At 46.6% G+C, this 24946-nt stretch overlaps 1 protein-coding gene across 5 annotated transcripts; it reads left to right on the top strand.

Moving 5' to 3' along the window:
• Window positions 1–183: 183 nt before the first annotated feature.
• On the top strand, window positions 184–23249 carry ABHD4 (abhydrolase domain containing 4, N-acyl phospholipase B). Of its 5 annotated transcripts, none has more exons than XM_055291884.2 (7): window positions 184–209; window positions 12608–12696; window positions 14308–14680; window positions 14843–14997; window positions 17327–17438; window positions 20636–20822; window positions 21755–23249. In XM_055291884.2, the coding sequence occupies exons 2-7, from the start codon at window positions 12657–12659 to the stop codon at window positions 21842–21844; spliced, it is 957 nt and encodes a 318-aa protein (XP_055147859.1). In that variant the 5' UTR covers window positions 184–209; window positions 12608–12656; the 3' UTR covers window positions 21845–23249. The 5 variants fall into 5 exon arrangements, with proteins under 5 accessions (XP_055147859.1, XP_063465502.1, XP_055147858.1 ...); XM_055291883.2 differs by lacking the exon at window positions 184–209 and adding an exon at window positions 9153–9275; XM_055291885.2 differs by lacking the exon at window positions 184–209 and adding an exon at window positions 9366–9388.
• The last annotated feature ends 1697 nt before the right edge of the window (window positions 23250–24946 follow it).

Raw genomic sequence — 24946 nt, 5'->3', positions numbered from 1 at the left:
TTAATGCGTCTGCGCAATGGCCCTATCAATGAGCTGGGGACGTGTACTCTTTTTGTTCTGTTTCCGCCCGTCAGCTCGGTGACGCCCACAGTTGCTCTGGCAACAAGACACACTGGGAGGAAGAGGAGAATAGGCTTTACTGGGGACCGCGTAGCTAACCAGAGGGTTCCAGCTCTCTCTGGTCCTTCTGAGTCCTGGAAGATTTAACGGTTTGCATCTACTTTGAGGCAATGCCTGGCGTTCCTGGGGTTTGATACCAACCTGACCCTAATTCTGTTAAGGGCGCTGTCTGCAGATGTCTGTCACAGATCATTGGAACAAGTCAAGTTCATCCGCAGTGAGACCCGGCGCGGCCAATCACTGCGCAGGCCCCAGTTTAGACTTAATTACTTGGGGGAGTGAGTGGGTGTGGTGAGGGGCGGGAGGCAGGGAGGAAGCCTGACCTCTGCAGGGTTCTGAACTGGAACTCGGGATCTGGCCCTGCAATGCCAGCATTTATTGGGCGCCTCCTTGGGGCCCGACGTTGTACTAACTTGTAAGGACTCTCACGTGAATCAGATATATTTGCAGCCTTAAAAGAGCTGGTGAAGGGAGGGATAGCGGTCGAATATCGTGCAAAAAGCATATGGTCAAGTTTAGCAGCTCTCTTTCCGCAAGCTGGTATCTTGAACCTGGTGTAATATCCCAGGATGTCAGCGTCGAAAGGCCCGAAAGAGCATGCCTGGTTCAACCCTACTCTCTCCAACTCATTTTGCAGAAGAAACTGAAATGGTTTCAGGTTTTGTATTTTAACAAGTGGGATTATTTTGAGGGTTTTAACTTTTTTTTTTTTTTGAGACGGAGCCTTGCTCTATCGCCCAGGCTGGAGTGCAGTGGCGCGATCTCGGCCCACTGCAACCTCCGCCTCCCTAGTAGCTGGGACTACAGGCGCGCGCGCCAACACGCCCGGCTAATTTTTGTATTTTCAGTAGAGACGGAGTTTCACCATGTTAGCCAGGCTGGTACCGAACTTCCGACCTTGTGATCCTTCCGCCTCGGCCTCCCGGAGTGCTGGGATTACAGGCATGAGCCACTGCGCCCGGCCCGTTTCAACTTTTTTTAAAAAACTAAGTTCTGAGGCCGGGCGCGGTGGCTCACGCTTGTAATCCCAGCACTTTGGGAGGCCGAGGTGGGCGGATCACGAGGTCAGGAGATCAAGACCACGGCGAAACCCCGTCTCTACTAAAAATACAAAAAATTAGCCGGGCGTGGTGGCGGGCGCTTGTAGTCCCAGCTACTCGGAGAGGCTGAGGCAGGAGAATGGCGTGAACCCGGGAGGCGGAGCTTGCAGTGAGCCGAGATTGCGCCACTGCACTCCAGCCTGGGCGACAGAGCGAGACTCCGTCTCAAAAAAAAAAAAAAAAAAAAAAAAAAACTAAGTTCTGGCTTTCGTTGCCCTTGTAATTTCACGTGAATCCGACCTTCTAGACCTAGTTCATCTCACCTTTTAGCTGTAAGTTTTTCCACACATGACCAGGTACTTTATTTTCAGCTTCTTAATAATTTGAACTGTACGTGAGCAAAATTCCTAAAACAGCAGGTGAACAACAGCGTTCCTACCTTTTCACTTTTTTTTTTGAGATGAAGTTTTGCTCTTGTCACCGAGGCTGGTGTGCAATGAATGGTGCGATCTCGGCTCACTGCAACCTCGGCTCACTGCAACCTCCACCTCCTGGGTTCAAGCCATTCTCCTTTCTCAGCCTCCCGAGTAGCTGGGATTACAGGCACCTGCCACCACGCCCGGCTAATTTTTGTATTTTTAGTAGAAACGAGGTTTCGCCATGTTGGCCAGGCTGGTCTTGAACTCCTGACCTCAGGTGATCTGCCTTCTTCAGCCTCCCAAAGTGCTGGAATTACAGGAGTGAGCCACCGCGCCGGCCCCTTTTCACTTTTTATTTGCCTTTAGACTGGAAACTCTATACACATTAACTAACAAATGTATTATCAGTGGTAATCAAAGCCTTACTTAGGTTCTAAAAGAAGAGAAATAACCTAAGAAACCTTTACAGTCTATTTGAATAGATAGATTTATATTCATCCCCGTGGAGATTTGTGCAGCTATATGAACATAAGTTCAGCCTAAACCTATGTTGCTGAGAAGGAAAAAAAAAAGAGAGTGGATAACAAGCTGGTTCCTATTTCAATATAATATGGCAGGAGGCATCAATTTCTCTGACAAGTTGAACCTTTCTCTCTGCCTCATCAACAAGTAGGAGGGTAGCTTCCTCACGAATATTCAACTTCAAACTTTACAGGCTAGGCTGATGCTTTTTAATCATTCAGGTGTGGATTCTTCAGGGAGTTTCTGTTCCATCAGCCAGGCTCCATCCAGTATTTTCCCCCTTATGTTTTGTCTGCCTTTGATCCATGTCAACTATCGTCATTAAGATCTCCCCAGGAACTCTCACAAGAGAGAAGAAGAAGAGATGAAAAACATCAAATGCACTTATTGAATGCATTTGTTTCTGAGACCCGCTAGTCACACCAGTATACTACACTAGGGCTTTTCTGAACTACTTAAAACAGCAAGAAAAGGCCGACTTCTCTATTCGGTTTATGATTCTATAATCATTGAAACATTTTTAACTGATCTGTCAATAGGAAATTGCTAACACTAGTGTAGATTTCAATTAGTTTATATCAGAATATTAATATAGTTAAAAATTCTTGTCCAGAGTAGTGGATAAGAGTGCAATCTCTAGAATCAGACATTCCTAGGTTTGAACCTTGATTCTGCTGTTTACTAGTTGTCTAATCTGGAACAAGTTATTCAGTCTGACAGTCTCATTTTCCTTTTCTATAAAACGGAAATAACAATACCTGGCTCATTGAAATTATGTGAGGATTAAATGAGATAATGTTAAGCATTAAGCTGTTAGCATAGTGTTTGGCAGACAGTAAATGTTCAGTAAATGTTTGCTCTTATTAACTATCGTTAATCCTAGTAATTAACCATGTCTGCTTCTCCTATTTCTCTGAATGATTAAAAGTTGGCCAAACTACAGGGCCCCCAATAATTTGGGTATGCAAAAGATAGCACTGGAGGGACTGCAACTCAAATGGCTCTTAAAGGGCAGATCTAATTTATAAGCTGAAACTGAAGTCAGAGTATACTTTAGGGGTTTCGTTACTAAAATACTCAATATCATAAAACAATGGAAGAGCGGAGGAGCAAGAGGTTTCCCTTAAGGGCAAGGTCCATGATTTTACATCATACATCTCTCTACAAAAAGAAATCACATTATTGACCAAAAGAAACACAAATCCTCCAAAGTTTGAGTAGAAAATAACTCTTCTAAAGGAAATCTCCGCATGGAAAAGAATGTCTTTTCCAATTCCTTTCCCTTGCATTGTCACTTTTGCCTTAAGATTCCCGCCTTTGCTTCTGTTTACTACTATTGCATATATCATCTCTACCTTCTAAACTTTGGCCCCAGTGTGACCAAAACCCTCTCTCCTTGTTTCCTAATAGAACAGATAAAACAGGTTATTATTTTCAGAAATAAAAATTTAAGGAGAATCAAGTTGCAAACAGCACAAAGTCAAATTTTTAAAGTATCAAGTTTCTGATCAAGTCCTAGTAAAGCAGTAAATATCTTCAGTGAACCCATATCCCTTCATCCTTTCAGTTTCTGATGAAGTGGAACAACTTTTCAGCTCCTTTGTCTGGTTTCCCTCCCTCCTAGCTGTTTGGGAGTCTCAAAAAGGCCTCAGTTTTGCCCCCTTGCTGGCAACCAAAAGTGAGTCCACTATATTGTCCTTTCCAAGAGCAGATCACTCACCACAACATGGGGCTGAAATCATCAGTGCCTGAGCAACACTGTGCAATAGAATCTTCTGTGATAATGTCTCTGCACTGCCCAGTATAGTAACTGCTAGACGTATGTGGCTATTGAGCACTTAAACTACAGTTAGTGTTGTAACCCAAATGCAGATTCACTCTCTCGCTGCTTGCAGAATCCACTTAAGAAGAGTGAGATCTGGTATAAAGAAAATGATATTTTATTCCAAAGCTACCTTAGGGGAGGAAGTATAGGTTTTCTGCCTTAAGGGTACCACTTCATTTTTGGAGCAGAAAGAGGGTGCTTTTGAAATGGGACATGGAATCCTGGCATGAATGGCACACAGGGGAGGTTGGGGGGTCTGCATACTACCTTCAGTGCCTTATCTACTGGACGGTGACTGCTGGTGCCTTTTGTGGGCAGGACTGGGTTGTAAAAGTGGCCAAAACTCTTCAGGTAAGAGAAAGCTTTGTAGCAGGCATACTTTGGGTTGTAGATGGACTGTTGTCTCTCAAGGCAGCCTCCCGGTGGGTGAGAGTTCCTCTCTGGAGCTTCTAAGCACATAGTTAGATGAACCTGCCCTATAGGGAGTGTCCAGTAAAGAGGAGGTAAAAGGCTACAATTGCATTTCTAAAGAGCTAAAGAGGAAGTAAGGAGAAGGGGGAAAAGAAGAGAGATTTTTTAAAAAATCATTAAATTATCTCTTAGAAAAATGGTGATACTTGGTTACAATGTGACTAAGGAAATTTTATTTGGCTTTTATTTAAATCTAAGTAGCCACTTGTGGCTAGTGGCTGTCATGGACAGAACAATTTATGAGCTATTCCACTCATTTCTATGTTCAATCAAAGAGCTATACCTTGTTCACAGTTTATTCAAATGGCAGTGATACCCATTTGAAACAAGAATAATCTATAGCTGCCAGGCCTGAGCTATCAGTTTGTCAGCTCCACCTACTTTTGGAATACTTAATGATGACTTACAGTCATAGAAAGAGGATTTGTAACCTCCCAAGGAGTTCACCTTGCCCGCTGCCTAGACAGAGCTGGTTCATCAAGACTGGGCAATTAGAATGGAGAAAGAGTAATTCATACAGAGCCAGCTGTGCAGGAGAACGGAGTTTTATTATTACTCAAATCAGTCTCCCCAAGCATTCGGGGATCAGAGTTTTTAAGGACAACTTGGTTGGGGAAGCCAGTGAGCCAGGAGTCCTGATGGTCAGGGATGAAATAATAAGGAGTCAAAGCTGTCTTCTTGCACTGAGTTCCTGGATGGGGGGCGCTACAAGATCAGATGAGCCAGTTCATCAATCTGAGTGGTACCAGCTGATCCATCAAGTGCAGGGGCCGCCAAATATCTCAAACACTGATCTTAGGAGCAGTCTAGGGAGGGTCAGAATCTTGTAGCCTCCAGCTGCATGACTCCCAAACCATAATTTCCAATCTTATGGCTAATGTTAGTCTTACAAAGGCAATCTAGTCTCCAGGCAACAAGGAAGTCAGCCCCAGGAAAGGGCTGTTATCTGTCACAAACCACAAACTATATAAACTGAGTTTCTCCCAAAGTTAGTTCAGCCTATGCCCAGGAATGAACAAGGACAACCTGGTTAGAAGCGAGATGGAGTCGGTTAAGTTAGATCTCTTTCACTGTCTCAGTCATAATTTTGCAAAGATGGTTTCAGATGTGTCAAATTAATTTCCATCCACACTTGGAGTCTCATACTTGCTCATGGTGTGCTTTGTCCTGATGATAAGGAGAAAAAAAATAACTTACATTTTCTCCCCAGAGGCCTGCCTAGAGTAGGCTCCGAGAGTCCTCTTTACTCTATAATTCTAGCAGATCCATCCTAATCCTGAGATATGTCAGCACTGGGGATCCCTTAAAAACTGTAGTAACTTTGGTTAGCAAAGGCATTTTCCATCCATTCAAGTTTCCTACTTCCAAGAAACCTCTACTTTAAAGCTAACTTCACACATGAAAACAAAATACAAACACTTCTCTGCACTGCCTCCTGAGAAATGGTCTAGAGAGATCTAATACCAGTTCATGTGCTGTCGTCCTCGCCTCAAAAAATCTCACAACTTACAGGTTTTCAGAAAAGTGGGAGATTTTATTGTCCTGTCTGGGAGTGATACAGTATGGAATTTCCTATTTGGTACAATTTAGAATGCAGCTCCCAAAGCCTTTGACACATAGCATATTGTTTCATAGGTAATTGTTTATGCTTCTGCCTCTTCACTAGACTTTTCTTCATTCACCCAACAAATATTGAGTGCCTACTCTACCACACCTTGTTCTAGGTGTTGGGAGCACAGCAGATAACAAGACAGAGAGGGTCCCCCAGGAAATTTAGTCTCTAGTGGAGGGAAACTGATAATAAATGAGTAAAAACAATGCAAGATAATTTCAGATAATGTTATGTGTTATGAAGAAAATAAAAATAGGGTAATGTGACAGAGTGATGGGGGGCTGTCTTTATATCCTGTGGTCAAGAAATGCCTCAGATGAGGGGAAGTTTGAGCTGAGCTCTGAATACAAAGTTATCAGCTCTGCAAAGCCAAGAAGGGTAACAACAGATAGAAAGTCTTTGTTTACCACTAGAGCAGGTTATTTATTTCCTTTTGATAATTGCTTTTATTTATTTTTTCTTTTTTTAGAGACAGAGTCTGACTCTCACCCAGGTTGGAGTGCAGTGGTGGGATTATAGCTCACTGTAACCTCTAACTCCTAGACTCAAGTGATCTTCCTGCCTCACCCTTCCGAGTAGCTGTTACTATTGGTGTGCATTGCCGTGCCCAGCTAATTTTTTTCATTTTTGTAGGGACAGAGTCTTGCTATGATGCCCAGGCTGGATAATTGTATTTTTAGTGCTCAACATAATTCTTGGCATTGAATAATAGCAACAACAAAAATAAGTAATATTCGTAGCACAAACAAGTGTACCACATGTTTATTTGAATTATCTTGGTTAGTTCTCAGAAGATACAAGCCAGAGGAAGAAATTAAGAGATGCTAAATAACTTGGCCAAGGATTTACAGTGGATAAGTGGCAAAGCAAATACTGAACTTAACCAGGCTTCATGACTCCAGAATCCATACTTCTAACTAACCAGTGAGTCTCATGGAGCACCAGTATCTGTGGTGCTTCCTAAAAATGCAGCTTTCTAGCATCAAGCCAAACCAGCTGAATCCGAATCTCAGAGGGTAGGCGCTAGAAATCTGAATTTTTTGTTTTTCCAAAATGGAGTCTTGCTCTGTCCCCCAGGCTGGAGTGCAATGGCATGATCTCGGCTCACTGCAACCTCCTCCTCCCGTGTTCAAGCAATTCTCCTGCCTCAGCCTCCTGAGTAGCTGGGATTACAGGGATGCGCCACCACACCTGGCTAATTTTTGTATTCTTAGTAGAGATGGGGTTTCACCATGTTGGCCAGGCTGGTCTCAAACTCTTGACCTCGTGATCCATCTGCCTCGGCCTCCCAAAGTGATGGGATTACAGGCGTGAGCCACCATGCCCAGCCCAGAAATCTGAATTTCTAATAATCCACCAGATGATTCTTATGCATACTGAAGTTTAGAACCACTATGCTTTGTTGAAAGATTGAACGAAGCCAAGTTTGTTGGCTCACCCCTGTAATCCCAGCACTTTGAGGGCCCAAGGCAGAAAGATAGCTTGAGCCAAAGAGTTTGAGACCAGCCTGGGCAAAATAACAAGACCCCATCTTTACAAAAACTAAAAAAAAAATTAGCTGGGCACGTGTAGTCCTAGCTACTTAGAAGGCTGAGGCAAGAGGACCCCTTGAGCCCAGGAGTTCAAGGCTGCAGTGAGCCATGATCATGGCACTGCATTCCAGCTTAGGTAACAGTGAGAATCAGTCTCAAAAAAAAAAAAAGGTTGCATGAAAGAGACAAGTCCTCTGCTATTTGAACTACTTTGTACCACATCTGGAAAATTCCTAAGCCCCTAAACTCTATAAATGCTGGTTCTCCTAAACGTTAAGTCTTTATAATGATCAGCTTAACACTGTGTTGCAACAAAGAAGAAATCTTAGCATCATCTGGGTCCTGCAGGAAGGCTAAAGAAAAATGCTTTGATAAACCCCTGTGCACCAGCATTCTCTCACCCATCCTCCACCACTCCCCAGTCTGTTTTTTTTGTTTGTTTGTTTGCTTGTTTGTTTTTGTTTTTTGAGATGGAGTCTCACTCTGTCTCCCAGGCTGGAGTGCAGTGGCACAATTTTGGCTCACTGCAACCTCCGCCTCCTGGGTTCAAGCAATTCTCCTGCCACAGCCTCCCCAGTAGCTAGGATTACAGGTGCCTGCTACCACACCCGGCTAATTTTTTGTATTTTTAGTAGAGATGGGGTTTCACCATGTTGGCCAGGCTGGTCTCGATCTACTGACCGCAAGTGATCCACCCACCTTGGCCTCCCAAGGTGCAGGGATTACAGGTGTGAGCCACTGCGCCCCACCCCTAGCCTGGTTTTAACTAAGGGGATGATCTGAAATCTGACAGTTCCAGGGAGGTCAGGCCCTGTTTACCAGTACAAGCAAATTCAGCGGCCAGCCTCAAGATGTAGCTCTTCTGCTGAGCAAACTGAAGTGCGCTCAGGACCTCTGGGCCAAGCCAGCCTTATCTCCCTGTCCCCACACTTACATACCGAAAGCAGACCTAGCCTTATTGGTGAGTCCTTCAACTGTCATCCTCCAAACTGAGGGTGACCTGGAGTTGAGCTATATTTTCCCTGGAAAATAGGTTGGGGTCAGAGTCAACTCCAGAGCAGAGATATGCCCATTTTGGCAGATGTCACATAGGTTTAGGTTTGCCAGAGAAAATACAGGATGCCTACGTATGTCCCAAATACTGCATGGCCCATACTTACTCTAAAAAATTATTTGCTTTATTTAAATCTGGAATTTACATTTAACTAGGTGTCCTGTATTTTAGTTTGGAAATCTGGCATCCAGGCCCTTTGTAGGAGCATTCAACCAATGGTGTTGTCTCCACAAACATTTAAGCCTCTTATTAGAAGGAACATTAACAAGGGTCGATTTCAAGAGGACACAGTTATAATGGGAAGCCCAAAGAGTGGGTGCGAGCGTGCAGGCGTAGTTCTATCACTTTTTAGTTACGAGAGAACGGAGGGCTGTTGGAGTTCCTGCAAGGACTCCCCCAAATGTATGACCAGGATTACTGTCCTATTCTGAGACCGTCAGAGACATCTCTGCCGGCACACATGCCAGTGATTGAAAACATAGCAAGGGCCCCACTAGCTCAAACCAAGTTGTAGAGTTTGAGTCCCGACCGCCGGCCCGCCGCGAGCCCTGCCCTCTGCGCGGCCACGCCCCCTTGTTCCCCGCGGCCTCCCGGGTCAGCTGGTGCTGGCGTCAGGCGCTGGGCGGGCTCGCCAGGACCTGGCAAGGCTTGTTTACTATGGCCGATGATCTGGAGCAGCAGTGAGTTAATCCTGTCCCTTTCTCTCTTTCTCTCTCTCTCTCTGGGCCATGATCCTGGGACTGTCTGTGGCTGAGGAACAGTTGTAGACACCTTCCCGCCCTTCCTTTTCCAGGTCGGCCTGCGGGGAGGGCGGGGGGTGGGTGCGTTGCTTGCTTTGCATTTGCCCAGAAGAGGCAGCGGCTGAGCCTGGGAAGCCATGGGAGAAGCGCTCGCCCGCAGCCCGGGGATCCTGGCTTTCTACCTTAGTCCTCGCGAGTGCCCCTCATTCTCCTCTGGCCTCTGGAGAGATTCCATGTTGATGTGTGAGATCCCCGAAAGCAAGCTTGTGGGACGCGGGTGCGGAGGTAGCAGCCAGGCGTGCTCGTCTCGACTTGCCCCAGAACGGCGGTCGCGGGGATGGAGAGAGCCTCCTCCCTCCGCCCGGCAAAGAGAAGGTGTGGTGAGACTGGAGAGGTCTCCACCGCGCTGAAACGGGTGTGGAACAACGGGCTCGCAAGTTTCTTTAGCTGTCGCCCACCGAGACACGTAGCCGCATGTGATCCTAGTTGATAATGCTTTTAATAATCATAACAACATCTTTAATGCAATGGTTTCAGATTTAGAGCTATTGGGATTTGCTACCACTCTTTCAAGGGCATCAGGTTTGGGATACCACCTGTAGGTGGTGTGACTAGCAGTTCGCAATCTGATAGGAGTAAGAAAAAGTTGCTACGAGAAGAATGACTCAGCTCCCAGCCGAGCCTTCGTTTCACCAGAACTGGGCCTTTCCTGGACCCAGTAATCCTGTTTTTCAGACCTGTAGAACTGGAAGTCCGGGAAACTAATTAACTTTATGACCATAATTAATAGCTTGATGGGCTTGAAAGAAATGTCCAGGGGAACGTTTTACTTTCTAAGATGACTTTTCCAAGAGGAAATTTGCAATGCTTTAAAGGACTTAGGGAGACAGAATATTAGAGCTGGAGGACATGCAGGTAGTTCAGCTCCTTTTTAAAAATGAAGAAGCTGGTGTCCATAGAAATTAGGAGACTTGCCCAAGATCACAGAGGTCTAGAACAGGATTCTCTCCCAGCACAGAACCCCTGTGCTTCACCACCGGCAAGTTGACAGAGACCGTCCTAGCCAGGTTAAGTTCATGGCTGAATGTCTTTTCTGCTCCTTGCCTCAATTTCCCACCCCAGCTCTTACCTCCCTCATAGTTTTGAGCACATACAGTGTGCCAGGCACCATTTCCACTGCTTTACTTGTAACATTTTTGGTGAAGAAGGAAAGCAAAGTAATTCTCCCACCAAGGTCTCTCTGCTGAGCAGTCCATGATGCTGTTCCTTGGGTAACGTTTCTCCTGAACTCTGCTTTGTACAGTAACAGGACAATGTGGGATCCAGGTGTTATGATCTGACTTGTCACAGTTTGTGATTTAGAGAGAAAATTTGTCTCTTAAGGCTGGCAAAATCCTGTGGTTTTGGTCCCCGTGCTTCAAGCCTACAAGGAATTCCAGTAGAATATTAAAAGGGTTCTGAGTCTCCCTAGGATTAGATCGATTGATATTGACAACTCTCATCTGGCTAAAACCATTGATGTATCACTCCCAGCTGCAACCCCAGTTTTTCTTTCAAACTTCAAACATCCACTGAGAGTTGCTACTTGCAAAACACTGGGAATGTAGACAACTTATGATTTAGCTGGGAGGAAAGATAGTTTATTGGGAGTTTGTGCTAGGCATTATTCTATGTGCTTTAAATGCATTAACACATTTAATCTTTATAGCAACCCTATGAGGTAGATATTATTGCCTCCCTTTTAAAGATGAGGAAGCTCTGACACAGAAAAGCTAAATAATGTGCCCATAGTCACATTGCTGGTAAGTGACAGTGCTAAAATTGGAACTCTGGCCTTCAGAGTTTAGATCACACCTCCCTTGAGAAAACAGACATAAATATAAAAATGTGGTTATGTTCTGTGAATATTTGTATATGACCTTGAAAAGCTGAGGCTGGAAGGTTCAGGGAGAGAAACCTGGATTTGAGATAAGGGGTTCTAGTTCTGGTTCTTTTTTTCTAACTTGTATGACCTCTTTGGACATCAGTTCGCTCATCTGTAAAATACGGAGGCTAGACTAGATGATTCCTAAGGAAACATCCTAATCTAAAATTCTGTGCTTCAAATGATGTATCAGGATGCCCAGTGTGTGCCAAGGGGATTTGGTAATAGTTCCCGTCACTCCCCCTTATAGTGCCCTACCTTGAATACACCAGTGTTCACAGGCCCTTCCTATAGCTGTAGATATCAGTCCTGTAACTCAGGTAGAGTTCAAGAAAAGAGAAATATCATATGGGGTTAACAAGGAATAATACAAACTGTCAGTCATTGAGCATCTCATTTGTACTGGGCATCTTACAAGTGTCCTTACATATATACAGATGCTCAAAGACAGGTTATTTAATGGGCCAAAACCATTCTGCACATCAATGATAACACTATGATTCAGGTCCAGCAGGTGTGTGTATGTGTGTGTGTATGTGTGTGTGTGTGTGTGTAATTCCAAAGCTGGTGCTTTTAACCTCTACTTTGCAATGACTTAAGGTCCCTGGGTGTGAAGGAGAAAACAGGATGAGTTATCTGTTTTACTGCATGTCATGGGAGGCGAGGACATAGGTGAGCTTTCTACTCATTTTACAATCTAGAAAACAAGACCAGAGGGAACCTGTGTCCTGTCAGTGAACCATAACAGACCTTGAATCCAGGTCTCTCACCTCCTCCTCCCTGCCTACCCCATCTCCATGGGTTGGACTGATTGATTACCTGAGAGATCAGTTGGGCACAACACAGTATTCCACACTTCTAGGGGCTTGGAAGAGGGCACACATAAACACCAACCAGTGCCCTGCCAATAGGGCAGATGACATGGGAATTTGTCCTACTGTTAAGGAACAGCTAGTACTGGGGACAGCAAAGGATAACTGAAACATTAGTTAAAAGATGCCTCTCCCTTTAATCTCCTTGAACATAAATTATGATAATCAGTAACAAAGAGAAATTAGAAAGCTGAAGTGAGATAATAAATGTGACAGGGCTTTGTAAACTCTAAAGTATTATATACAGGATGTTCTGAATATCTATTGAAACAAGGGGCATGTTGTTAATACCCATTTACCAAAAAGAAACAGTCTATCAGGCCTCTAGGGAACTGCTGCCTGCCATGGGGGGCAGGTCTCCCGAGGCTAGGAAACACCCTGCTTCCTGAGAACACTTTTGTAACTCTCAGCAAGGCTAAGAGCATCAATGTTTCCTTCCAATGTTGCCAATGAGTGTCTCTGTCTCCTCCTCCCAGGCCTCAAGGCTGGCTGAGTAGCTGGCTGCCCACGTGGCGCCCCACTTCCATGTCTCAGCTGAAGAATGTGGAAGCCAGGATCCTCCAGTGTAAGTAGAATGGACAGCTTGTCCCACCTCCCTCATGGGGCCCAAGAAGGATTCAGGATCTTCCCAGAGCCTGCTACATTGAGCCCACTGATTCCTAATTAACAGTGTGTACAGGGTGGGAGGAAAGGATGTCAGTTGTGTGAGAGAAGAGGTGCATACAGACGGCACCATATCCGATGATAGTGCTTCCTCACCATCTCCCTAGCCATGTGGATAGTTCCTGCCACTTCCTGCAACTTCACCTCAAACCCTATGCCAGTGCCGGCTAACACACAAACACGTATATTCTCCCCTTCCTCCTTCCTTCTCCCCCATTTCTCTCTTCCTTGTCTCCTTCTCTCTTCTCACCACACAAGTACTTCTTAGATTTACCACCTGCAGACCCTCGGCCAGCAATCTTACATTCTCTCTGATATTACTATTCCTGCGTTCTACCTGATTTTGGCCCCCCATCTATCTGGTTACCACAGCAGTTTGTAATTTGCAGACCAGCTGTCATCGGCACTGTTATATTGCAGCAGGGCATCCCACTAGCAGCAGCAGCCACTCGCTCAAACAAGCCCCTTAAGCCACTTCTTCCCATATTTCCCATATGATCTTCACCACACCCCTACTGCCCCAGCCATAGCTACCCTTTCTCTTCTGGGCCCGAGTAAGTACAGACAAACAGCAGCCAGAGCTCTCAGGCCTCTGTCCAGGATCCAGGCTGCTTCACCCAGGCAGCTCTTCCCGGGAGACTGCTGTCACACCAGCAGAACAAGCACTGCCGCACCTCAGTCTCTCACCCGAGGCGCTGTCCGCACTCATCACTCCCTCCAACTGGCTGGACCACAGTTCTGTCCACCCATCAAGCCCCAAGCACACACAGGTTCAAGAGCAATGGATGCAAGAGCTCTGTGGGGTTGGTGGTGTCACTGCCACCTGGGCCTAAAGGGAGCTGGGCACACTGTTTCAAGGGATAAGACGGTCCCGCTTATTATGTACAGACTACATGGTCTGTAAATGTGATTGGGGTTGAATTCTTTAGAGTGTGTAGTGTTAAAGAAAAAGTGATTCTGACAGATCAAATTGGTAAAGATCATTCAAGACTCTTGCAATAGGGGAGAGAGATCAGGCTCAACTCTTGAATACAGTAAGGACTAGTGGGGATTTATAACCAAGCAGCAGGGTGAGGGGCGTCAGTGGATAGAAAATTACTGAGGAGATATCAAAGATAAAGGGAGTTCTTTTCAAACCAGTTTAACAGGATCATTGCTGAAGGAAGGTCAAAGGTGAGGGATGAGGAACTTGATCAGGTATGAAGGAATTCTTACTAACTGACGTAGTATGACTTACTCATCCTGACTTAGCAGGATTCTTGCTAAGACTGAGCTAGACATTTGGAAGACAGGCCAGGGGCCAAGGTCAAAGCCTAGTCAAGAAGAGGGCTCAGAAGGGCTTGCCTAAAGTTTGGTTAAGGAGAGAGTTGTTTTCAGTGGTCAGAGGGTTGTGAGAGGAAGGAGCTGAGGGAAGTTGGGTAATGGAGAGAATGTGAAGAATGGTAGTCCAGGCAAAATGATGATGCCGTCAGGAAACACTTGTTGACTTACCATGGGATTCTTTCCTCCCCAGGTCTCCAGAATAAGTTCCTGGCCAGATATGTATCCCTCCCAAACCAGAATAAGATCTGGACGGTGACTGTGAGCCCCGAGCAAAAGGACCGCACCCCCCTGGTGATGGTGCATGGTTTTGGGGGTGGCGTGGGCCTCTGGATCCTCAACATGGACTCACTGAGTGCCCGCCGCACACTGCACACCTTCGATCTGCTTGGCTTCGGGCGAAGCTCAAGGCCAGCATTCCCAAGGGACCCGGAGGGGGCTGAGGATGAGTTTGTGACATCGATAGAGACATGGCGGGAGACCATGGGGATCCCCAGCATGATCCTCCTGGGGCACAGTTTGGGAGGATTCCTGGCCACTTCTTACTCAATCAAGTACCCTGATAGGTAATAAGGAGATGCCTCCAACCCTCGTGACCTAATTCCTGGCCTTACTGGGAACTTTCCAGTATTCATTTCCAAAGTTCTCTCATTCCCAGGCGATTTAAGGGGCTATGGCAACTACCAGAGAATATAATGTGTCTTCTCCTCTTTCTGCCTTTAACATAGAGTTAAACACCTCATCCTGGTGGACCCATGGGGCTTTCCCCTCCGACCAACTAACCCCAGTGAGATCCGTGCACCCCCAACCTGGGTCAAAGCCGTGGCATCTCTCCTAGGACGTTCCAATCCATTGGCTGTTCTTCGAGTAGCTGGGCCCTGGGGTGAGTAGCCTGTAGTATCTCCTTAAAGGAAGGCTATGACGTCCTAGAAGGCCCATAGTGTCTTTCCCACTTATTCCTAAAAAGTAGAAATGGGCCTAGCTTTGTTATTTAAAGCTGTTAATCTGAACCAGATCACTTTGTTCAAGGTTTGAGAAGGTTTTTGGTTTTGCTTTGTTTTGCTTTGTTTTGTTTTTTTTGAGATGGAGTCTCGCTCTGTCACCCAGGCTGGAGTGCAGTGGTGCGATCTCGGCTCACTGCAAGCTCCGCCTCCCGGGTTCATGCCATTCTCCTGCCTCAGCCTCCGGAGTAGCTGGGACTACAGGCACCCGCCACCATGCTCGGCTAATTTGTTGTATTTTTAGTAGAGACGGGGTTTCATTGTGTTAACCAGGCTGGCCTCGATCTGACCTCGTGATCCGCCCACTTTGGCCTCCCAAAGTGCTGGGATTACAGGCGTGAGCCACCATGCCTGGCCTGTTTTTTGTTTTTTGTATTTTTTCCCTTCATCGGCATGGGAAAAGCTTTTCCTTTGCCAGGAACAGGTGGAGCAGAATAGCTACCAGAGTCTCACTCTGTCTCCCAGGCTGATGTGCAGTGGTGTGATCTCAGCTCACTGCAACCTCCCCCTCCCGAGTTCAAGCCATTCCCCTGCCTGAGCCTCCTGAGTATCTGGGACTACAGGTGTACCCCACCACACCTGGCTAATTTTTGTATTTTTAGTAGAGACAGGGTTTCACCATGTTGGCTAGGCTGGTCTTGAACTCCTGGCCTCTAGTGATCCATCCACATCAGCCTCCCAAAGTGCTGGGATTACAGGCATGAGCCACCACACCCAATGTGTGTGAAATTTCATGAAAACCTGCTGGTGATTCATGCCCGGTAACCAACGGATCCCATCCCTGTTGTTCACCCAACACCTGCAGCAGGGAGAGGTCAGAACCAAAGCCTCCAACATAACCCACAGTGGCAGGCAAGCCCCTCTGAACCATGCACTTGTCCAGGCAAGCACCACATCTTCGCCTGCTCCGTGTCGCCTAGCACTTAGTAGCTGTCAGCAAATTCTGTGGGTAAAAGGGAGAAAAGGAGGTAGAGGACCATGGGGAGCTAGCCATAATGAATAGTATCAATATCTCCAGCCTTCTGACCTCACACTGCCAGCACCCTTCTCCGCTGAGGAGCTTTTCACTCTGATGAAGTGAAAAGCAGATTCCTTTATGGAAAAGATTGGTGATGCCTGTCTTGTACTGATGGTTGTGCTTACATAGTAATATTCAATAGCCAATCATTATGAGTTAATTGCTGATGGCTAAGTAAGAGTTATCTCTCTAGGTCCTTCAAGAAAAACAGAATGAGTCCAGATAAAGAAAAAAAGCATTGGATTAGGAGATAGGAGTTTAGGAGTTCTGAGAGAGAGGAAGGGTACCAAGACACGGGTGCCAAAGGAGAGTAAGTGGGCAGAAGCTCCCAGCACCGTGGTCTCCAACAGAGTCTATAGTCCTTTGCCAAAAAGAAGATCTGCTCAAGCTACTCTCCCCTCTTCTCACCTCTGGCCAGGCTCATGCAGGAGCATCAGAGCTATCATGGTTGGGGAAGTTGGCCAGCAGCCATGAAGGACTGTGCAGGAGGGAGGGCCAGGCCCATGCAGATCCTCATGGGACCCCCAACCCAGCCCCTTCTTACCTTCCTCTTGCTTCTCATAAACAGAGAAGACCAGAGAGAAAGAGAGAGATCAGGGATCAGAAGTTGATCAGTAGGCCTCATTTTTACAGTCTGTTGTTGCATGTATGTATACCATAATGAGGTGAAACAAACAGATTGTTGTAAAACAGTGCCCTGAGTCGACTGTGTTTAGTTCACCTCTCCACATATGCTAATACAGGCCTGAAAATGAGAGCGCTCTCGGGAGGTGGTCTAGTTCCATCCGCTACCATCAGTAGATTAAAAGGCCGTAAGGGTGTCTGGGAGAAAGAGAACATAGCTCAGGCTGTAAGAGAAAAGCATCTCAGCCATGGATTCCAATGGGGAAGGCTTGTGATTCTTGCAGGGAAAGATCTCGGGGCTTCATTGAGCTGAAAATAACCTGGCTCCTCAGTGTTGTTAGACTGTCTCTAAATTCTTTGGTAATGAGCTGACTTTGTGATTTGAAGTCACCTGGACCTTCCCATTAGATTCCTGCACTCTTTCTGCCGCTGTAGTGTTAAATGAATAAAGCAAACAAACCCTTAGGAGAAATAAGATTTGGTTAAAGTTCTTAAAACATACACAGGCAGGAGTCTTCCCTGCCCCACCTCCCAAACTGGCCTCTCTGTGTTTTTCTATCCTCTCCCAGGGCCTGGCCTGGTGCAGCGATTCCGGCCAGACTTCAAACGCAAGTTTGCAGACTTCTTCGAAGATGATACCATATCAGAGTATATCTACCATTGCAACGCACAGAATCCCAGGTGAGGGCCACTCCCCAGGCCAGCTTGGGGCAGACAGTTGTTAGGAGATAAAACTCTTACCTGCTAGAGTTCTGGGCTTTATTTCTTCTTCAACAAAGCTCTGACTCAGTTAGGGAAACACAGGCACTAGCAAGCCTGATCATTTCCAGAGAGTTCCCCAGGGATAGACACAAAGGAATACAGAAGATAATAGATTAATTAAACATGCTGCCCATCTCTAGAGGAAGGCCCTCCCTGTTCCCTAGAGGTATGCAATTGGCCTGATGAGCAAGAGTCTGGAAAATATTAATATTTTAAAAGATTTTTTTAACTGAAAAAGTGATACAAACATGGTATTTTTTTTCTTTTTTTAGGTCAAAAATAATTAGCAAAAACATGATATTTTTCAAAAGGAAAGGAAGTCGTCTCCTGCCCTGGGCCTGTAGTCCCTACATTTCCTTATTATTTCTAGTCTAAAATAGCACATGTGCCATGTCTTCAGAGGGCCTCCATGTACATATTCCTTTGTACACACATGTGACTGTATCTGTTGAATACATTACTACAAATAGAATTTCTCAATGAAAGAGCATGCATTTTAAAATTTAATTATGTGCATTTGAAATGCCTTATCATTGAGACAGAAATTTATTTGCATCTTTGGGAGATTTGGGGGTGTCTTGAGAACTTTGAAAAGTTCCTATCTGGGGCTGCTTATTTACACAGCAGGCCCCACAAGCCTACCTACCTGCAGTTTGGGCAACGTGGATGGCAAGGCAGTCAGGGAGGTGATCCTCTTATGTGGAAGTGCCCTGCAACTGGCTGATACCACGAGGCCATGTTGGTGACACCCCGAGCTGCTGGGAGGTATCTCCGCAAAGGCAAGCTTACTGCCCTACTCCTTTCTAGGGCTGTCCAAGTCACTTATTGGGAGCCCAAAGCCATGAGAAGGGCAGAGATTTGCATTCCAGCAATACTGTCTGAACATTAACCTCCAACTCCGACAGCTGTTGGGCAGTGTATGAGCTGTCTGTCCAGCATTCCACATGAGCTTAGCTAATTGAAGAACCCTGATCAAACAATAGTATAGAAACTCCCAGCTCAGCCGTCAAATCAGGTTCCCCTGTCTTCCTGCCCTTGGCCCTTCTCTCAGCCCCCATGGGCTCAGTGCCCATCTCATACCCACCTGAAGCCCCACAGGCCCAGCCCTAGCCCTTTCCCCAGAACTTTCCCCATCCCAGACCTAGTTCTGTACAATGTCCTCCCAACCTAAGCCACAGAGTATGTAAGTTTATAATTCATTTGCGTCCCAGAGGAAGCACAGGTGACATCAGCGACAACCAGCTCCCTCACCCCCAAATACCATCACTCAATTTTCTAACTCCCTGTGTTTTTTGACTTTGTAACACTGACAAGCTCATGGTAACTCTTATCATTTCCTGGGAAAACATGAAATTTGACCAACATGTTTGAGGGTATCTACTTCACCTCACCTAAACTTAGGGGCTTTGTATATATTTTTATTTTCCTAATGATGTCCTAGTGAAGTAGGTATAATACTCTACATTTATAGATGAGGAAATTAAAGTATATTCTGGTTACATGACTTGCTGAGAAAACACAGCTGAGGATTTGAATTCATTTGACGCCAAATTCCATGCTTTTTCTGCCATGCTGCAGTATCTTAAGGAAAAATTATCTATTTCTGATGGCCTGGCAGAACTCAGGTTCCCATTCATCTGTACGTGTAAAAGAGAATGGAGATCTAATGGTACTAAACAGGCCAAGCCTAGGAGGCAGCAGTGTCCCCAGCCTGCCCTATCTCTAGCAGAAGCTGCAGACCAGCCCAGAAAGCTGGCTCTGCCCCAGCCTTGTGGACACCTCATGATACGGCCTCAATTCATTCTACCTGAGCAAATGACCGGGAAGTGAAATAGATTACATTGGCATTTGTTGTTCCTTGCTTAACAGAAACTGCTGCTCCCCCAGCCCTTGGAAGACTGATTTTTAATTCCAGAGTCTTCTCAGGAAGCCCTTTTTACTACTATAGTACTCACTTTTAAGCGTTCACCTCAGATGAACTTCTGACCCTGTCTCTAGACCCCCAACAGGCTAAATCCCCAGTGTGTGTTTTCATAGCACTCAACCACCTTTTCATCCTTCTTGGGAAATTTTAAGTTGTTGTTTTTTGTTTGTTTGTTTGTTTGTTTGTTTTTTGAGATGGAGTTTTGCTCATTGCCCAGGCCGGAGTGCAATGGCACGATCTCGGCTCACTGCAACCTCTGCCTCCTGGGTTCAGGTGATTCTCCTGCCTCAGCATCCCAAGTAGCTGGGATTGCTGGCATGCGCCACCATGCCTGGCTAATTTTGTATTTTTAGTAGAGATGGGTTTCACCATGTCGGCCAGGCTGGTCTCGAACTCCTGACCTCAGGTGATCTGCCCACCTCGGCCTCCCAAAGTGCTGGGATTATAGGCATGAGCCTCCATGCCTGGCTGTTTGTTTGTTTTTTTGAGACAGAGTCTCACTCTGTCGTCCAGGCTGGAGTGTAGTGGCATGATCTTGGCTCACTGCAACCTCTGTCCCCCAGGCTCAAGCAATTCTCCTGCCTCAGCCTCCTGAGTAGCTGGGATTACAGAAGCACGCCATCACACCCCACTAATTTTTGTACTTTTAGTAGAGACAGGGTCTCACCATGTTGGCCAGGCTGGTCTTAAACCCCTGACCTCAAATGATCCACCCACCTCGGCCTCCCAGAGTGCTGGGATCACAGGTGTGAGCCACCGTGCCCAGCCCAAGAAATTTTAAATAACAATTAATCAAATGATTAGTTACTTAATGCCTACCTCCCTAACACATGAGCTGAAAGTGTGTGAGCTCCAGGAGGGACAGCACCCTGCCTTTCTTGTTCATATGTCCCCTTTCCCAGTCCAGGGCATGACAGAGAATATTTGTTGAGTCAATAATAACCCATTTCATTCTCAGATCCTTGGACAGTTCGTACTGCCGTGGGGTTTTTCACAAGTGTTCCTCCAAACTCTTCTGTGATGGGAGGCCTCTGGAATTTTGGTCATCCCCTAATCTTACCAATATTTAATGAGCCCAGTGTGGGGCTTTGACAGGAATACAAACATGACTAAGATTCTGCCTCAGTCTCTGAAGAGACCAACAAGTTGACATATTCTGCTGTGAAGTTTATTGCTGTTTTGCTTTTGACAGTGGTGAGACAGCATTCAAAGCCATGATGGAGTCCTTTGGCTGGGCCCGGCGCCCTATGCTGGAGCGGATTCACTTGATTCGAAAAGATGTGCCCATCACCATGATCTATGGGTCTGACACCTGGATAGATACCAGTACAGGAAAAAAGGTGAAGATGCAGCGGCCAGATTCCTATGTCCGAGACATGGTATGTTGCACAACCCAAAGAATGGAAATGATGACTGAGAGTCAATCAGCTCTCAGCCTTGGGGTAGAGAAGGGTAATCAAGGAGAAAGAGGAATGGACAGACTGAGATAGAGCAGTAGATTTGAGAAGTTTGGAAACTCTCTTTGTAATATCTTTTTTTTTTTTTGAGATGGAGTCTCGCTTTTGTTGCCCAGGCTGGAGTGCAATGGTGCAATCTCGGCTCACTGCAACCTCCGCCTCCCGGGTTCAAGCAATTCTCCTGCCTCAGCCTCCCGAGTAGCTGGGATTATAGGCATGCACCACCACGCCCAGCTAATTTTGTATTTTTAGTAGAGACGAGGTTTCTCCATGTTGGTCAGGCTGGTCTCGAACTCCCGACCTCAGGTGATCCGCCCGCCTTGGCCTCCCAAAGTGCTGGTTTTGTAATATCTTCATTAGGGGCTTCCTACTTTTAGCCCAGTTCAGCTAAAAGGCTGGTTGTTGTCTAGCAGCCAGGTACCTGCTGGCTCCAGCCCCCACATAGTTCCTACCCCAAAACCAGAGCCATGGGCAGTAGAGTGAATAGTAGAGGCTGCCATGAAGCCTCTCCACCACACCTCCTCCCCTTTTTTCTTACCCCTCTCCGCCATGTGCCAATGAGTGTGCTTAATGAGGCTGGGTGCTAACCATGGGCCCAGATTTACTGGAACTTTGGATTAAATGAGCAGATCAGTGGTGGGGCTAACATGGAAGGAAAGACATAGTGAATGTTCATCAAATAAGTAGAATGGGAAAGCATTGGCTGTCAAAGGAAAATACCAAGATCCAAGCAAGAAAGATGGAGCATTATTTCCGATAAGAGCTCATGGGTGGCAGGCAAGCAAGTCTAAGGGGAAAAGAAATAGCACCAGGAATAAAGGGCCATCCCACCCCTGCGGGTCCTCTCTCCACAGGAGATTAAGGGTGCCTCTCACCATGTCTATGCTGACCAGCCACACATCTTCAATGCTGTGGTGGAGGAGATCTGTGACTCAGTTGACTGAGCCGCTCTCTGAAGAGGAAGAGGAGAAAGCCAGAGAGTCACTCTTGCCTCCCTGTCTGCTTACTCACCCACTCTGTCCTTTCCTCACCAACTAACATGTGCCAGCCAGGCAGAGTCTTGTGCTCTTCCCAGAACAGGACGACAGTGAAAAGAACACTCTTGACCCCACACTGAAAGCTGAAGGCCACAAGAGGCCTTGAGTGCCACCCCCGGGGAAGAACATAAAGGGTTGCACAATGCCACCCGTCCACTCCTTGCCAAGTGTTACCCAGATGGTGGAGGATGTGAAGGGATTGCACCAAGCCACATTCACTCTCTCTGCGGCCTTTCTTCCTCTGGGCAAAGAAGGGTTTCCAGTGGCCTTTCCTCGCTCTGCAGTGTTTGTGGGGATAGGTTCCATGCAAAAACACCTTCCTCCTCCATCCCCCACTTCACCCCATCCCATACCAGTTCCATCCAGGGTCTGGTTAACTGCCAAGAGCAGGTCCTGGAGTTCCCTTCACCTGCAGAGTCCTTTTCATGACCTAGAAGGTCTTATTCAAAGGCCTCATTGACAGAGGAAGAAACAGGCAAGGCAGGACATGGCTGGACCATGGTGATACAGCTCTTGTGTGATTCAAGTTCTGGCAGAGCTTGTAAGGCTAGAGCCCAGGTCTGCTGACACCCTGTGCTTGTTGCACACTTGATTTGCTAAGGCTGGAGACAGGCACCATTGCCATGGGGCTGGTCCTAGTCACTGGCTGAGGATAAGCCCGTCCCTGCCCCACATTCTAGCCCCACTATGCGGGGGTGCTGTTGTCCTGCCTGTGTCTCATCCCTGGCTGCCTAAGCTAGGGACACTCAAGTGCTTCCTTCTTTGCCCCATCTTCCTCCCAACTGGAGGCCTCTGAGCCTCCCCTGTGCCTTGGGCCCTGAAGCCCCACATGTAGTATAGAGCAAAGGTGGCTCCTGGTGAAGAGAGGGTGGAAAGGCCCTTCAGCCCCCGGGCCATGTCTGGGTTCTCCATGCCCATCAGTCTCTGCAGTTTCTCTACCTGCCCCCAGAGCTGAGGCCATCTGCAAGCCCCTGCCCATGGCCCAGTGGGGAGCCTCCAGCCGCCAGTTCCCTGTCCTTATCAGCCACTGGGTGGTTCCCACTGCATGACCCTCTATCTCTGCTATCTGTCCCCATGGTTTCCAGCTCAATCCACTCCTGACCCATCTGTCAGCTCTCTCCCAGGGAGCCGTTTCAGGGGTTCTGGGCAGTAGGCTGGGCCTGGCCTCAGAACCTGGCGGCTCCTGCCTGCTCCTTCACTTTTGTAAAACCAACCCTTTCACCAGAATGGTATTAACTCCTGGTGCTTTGTACTACTGGTCCAGCTGCCCTGGGCTCCTTTTCTATATTAATAAAGAAATGAGTAAAAATTACCGGTGGGGATGGTGTTTAAAATTGCTCTGACAAGAGCGCTGGTGGTGCTGAATTCACAACAGCCTGTGTGATGCCTGAGAGAAGGGAGTCCTGAGGGTTGCCTGCCTACCCATGACTACTTCTCCTTTTAGTGTGGCATTTGCCCGCTAGACCCAGCCCAGAGTCCAGGTCAGCACAGGCCCTCTCAGCCAACCACTCATGACAAATGAGGAGTCGAGATCCACAGTGTGGATGGGGCAAGCCCCAGTTCACAGTAGAGAGGTGGAGCTTAGTACATCCTGCTGCCCATTAAACACCCTTTCTTCCTAAGTTCAAGGGAAGCCCACACATGTACTGCTCCCTGCATCCTGCTCTAACTTCCTCTCATCTTCTGGATCTCAGCTCAAATATTCCTTATGCAGAGACGCCTTCCCCTGATTCCCTAAACTAGACTCGGACCCCTCTGTTCTGCATCTCCGTGGCATATCATCTGCCCCTTTTGTAAAACTTATAAACTTGTGGTTACTTGTTTAATGTCTCTCCTCCCCAGACCATAAGCAACATAAAGACAAAGGGCACATCTAGCACATAGTTCATGTTCAATAAATGTTTGTTTTCATTAAGCCACGGGAAGTGAGATATACCAAGTATTCAAAAAAGTGTTCAAAACATTGCTAACAGTGCTTGCTCTGTGCTGGGTGAGTCCAGCTGGGCCCAGAATTCCACGGTTCTAAATGGCGCATATTCCATGTGCATAGGCTGATTGAAAATGTATTAAAAATAAATTTAAAAAAAAGTACATGATACTGCAATGTCATGATGAATGAATAGACAGAACTCCTCCTGAATATAATTACAAAGTTCTGACCCATCTCAGGACCCTGTGTCTTCTCTGAGGATTGTTACAGGGAGGAGAAGGCAGGTATTTAGCGCTTACTACATGCCAACCACTAGGGCTATAATAGTGAAGAAACAGATAGTGTCTGCCTTTGTGAGAAATTCCAGTTCACTTAGAGAGATGCACCTAGTCAAAATGTTATGTAAATCAATGTAAAATCGCTAAAGTGCTACCCGTGAGAATTGAGAAAACCTCCTGCAGAAGTGATGGCAGCTGTGCCTGAAGGCAGGACCAGGGAAGGGAAAGGAATGTCTGGAGAGAGGGGCGACTGCACAGGCAGGTGGCTGGGAGAGAAGTCTGGTGAGATCAGTAGGGACCAGCTCAGCGGATCCTCTGGCCCCATGAAGAATGTTGTGTTCATTCTAAAAAGCAATGGAAGGAAATGAATGAGGGTCAGGATGGGGTAGGGAGTGTGAGAAAATCAGCCTGAGATTGAAACAGCCATTCTGGCTGCTCTGTGGAGTTCAGATAAGAGGGGGATGAGAACTTTGAGGCTGCTGCACTGGTCCAGGCCAGAGTTGCTGGTAGTTTGGACTTGGCTAGGGGCTAATGGACACAGAGAGGGGGAAAATGCAGAAGATGCTTAGGAGGTAAAATCTAAAAGACTTACTTAATATCAACACTGCATGACCCTACCACCTTCTTGAAGAATGGGCCAAGTGAGGCAGTGGTTACCAACCGAGTCACATAACAAAACAACCTGGGAGTATTTTTTTTTAATATAGATTCCTGAACTGTATTCCCCAGAGTTTGATTTGGTTAACCTGAATGGAGTCCGACCATGAAATCTGCATTTAAACACATTCCTAGGAGATTCTG

Source organism: Symphalangus syndactylus, chromosome 9 (genome assembly GCF_028878055.3).
Source record: "Symphalangus syndactylus isolate Jambi chromosome 9, NHGRI_mSymSyn1-v2.1_pri, whole genome shotgun sequence".
NCBI lineage: Eukaryota > Metazoa > Chordata > Mammalia > Primates > Hylobatidae > Symphalangus > Symphalangus syndactylus.
Note: the sequence above shows the minus strand (reverse complement) of the source record. Positions and strands in the feature narration are given on the sequence as shown.

Coding starts and splice junctions, on each gene's coding strand:
- ABHD4 (XM_063609432.1), top strand. CDS start 9,253: ATGGCCGATGATCTGGAGCAGCA. Junction 14,681..14,842: donor TCAATCAAGTACCCTGATAG/GTAATAAGGAGA, acceptor CCTTTAACATAG/AGTTAAACACCTCATCCTGG. Junction 17,439..20,635: donor TGCAACGCACAGAATCCCAG/GTGAGGGCCACT, acceptor TGCTTTTGACAG/TGGTGAGACAGCATTCAAAG.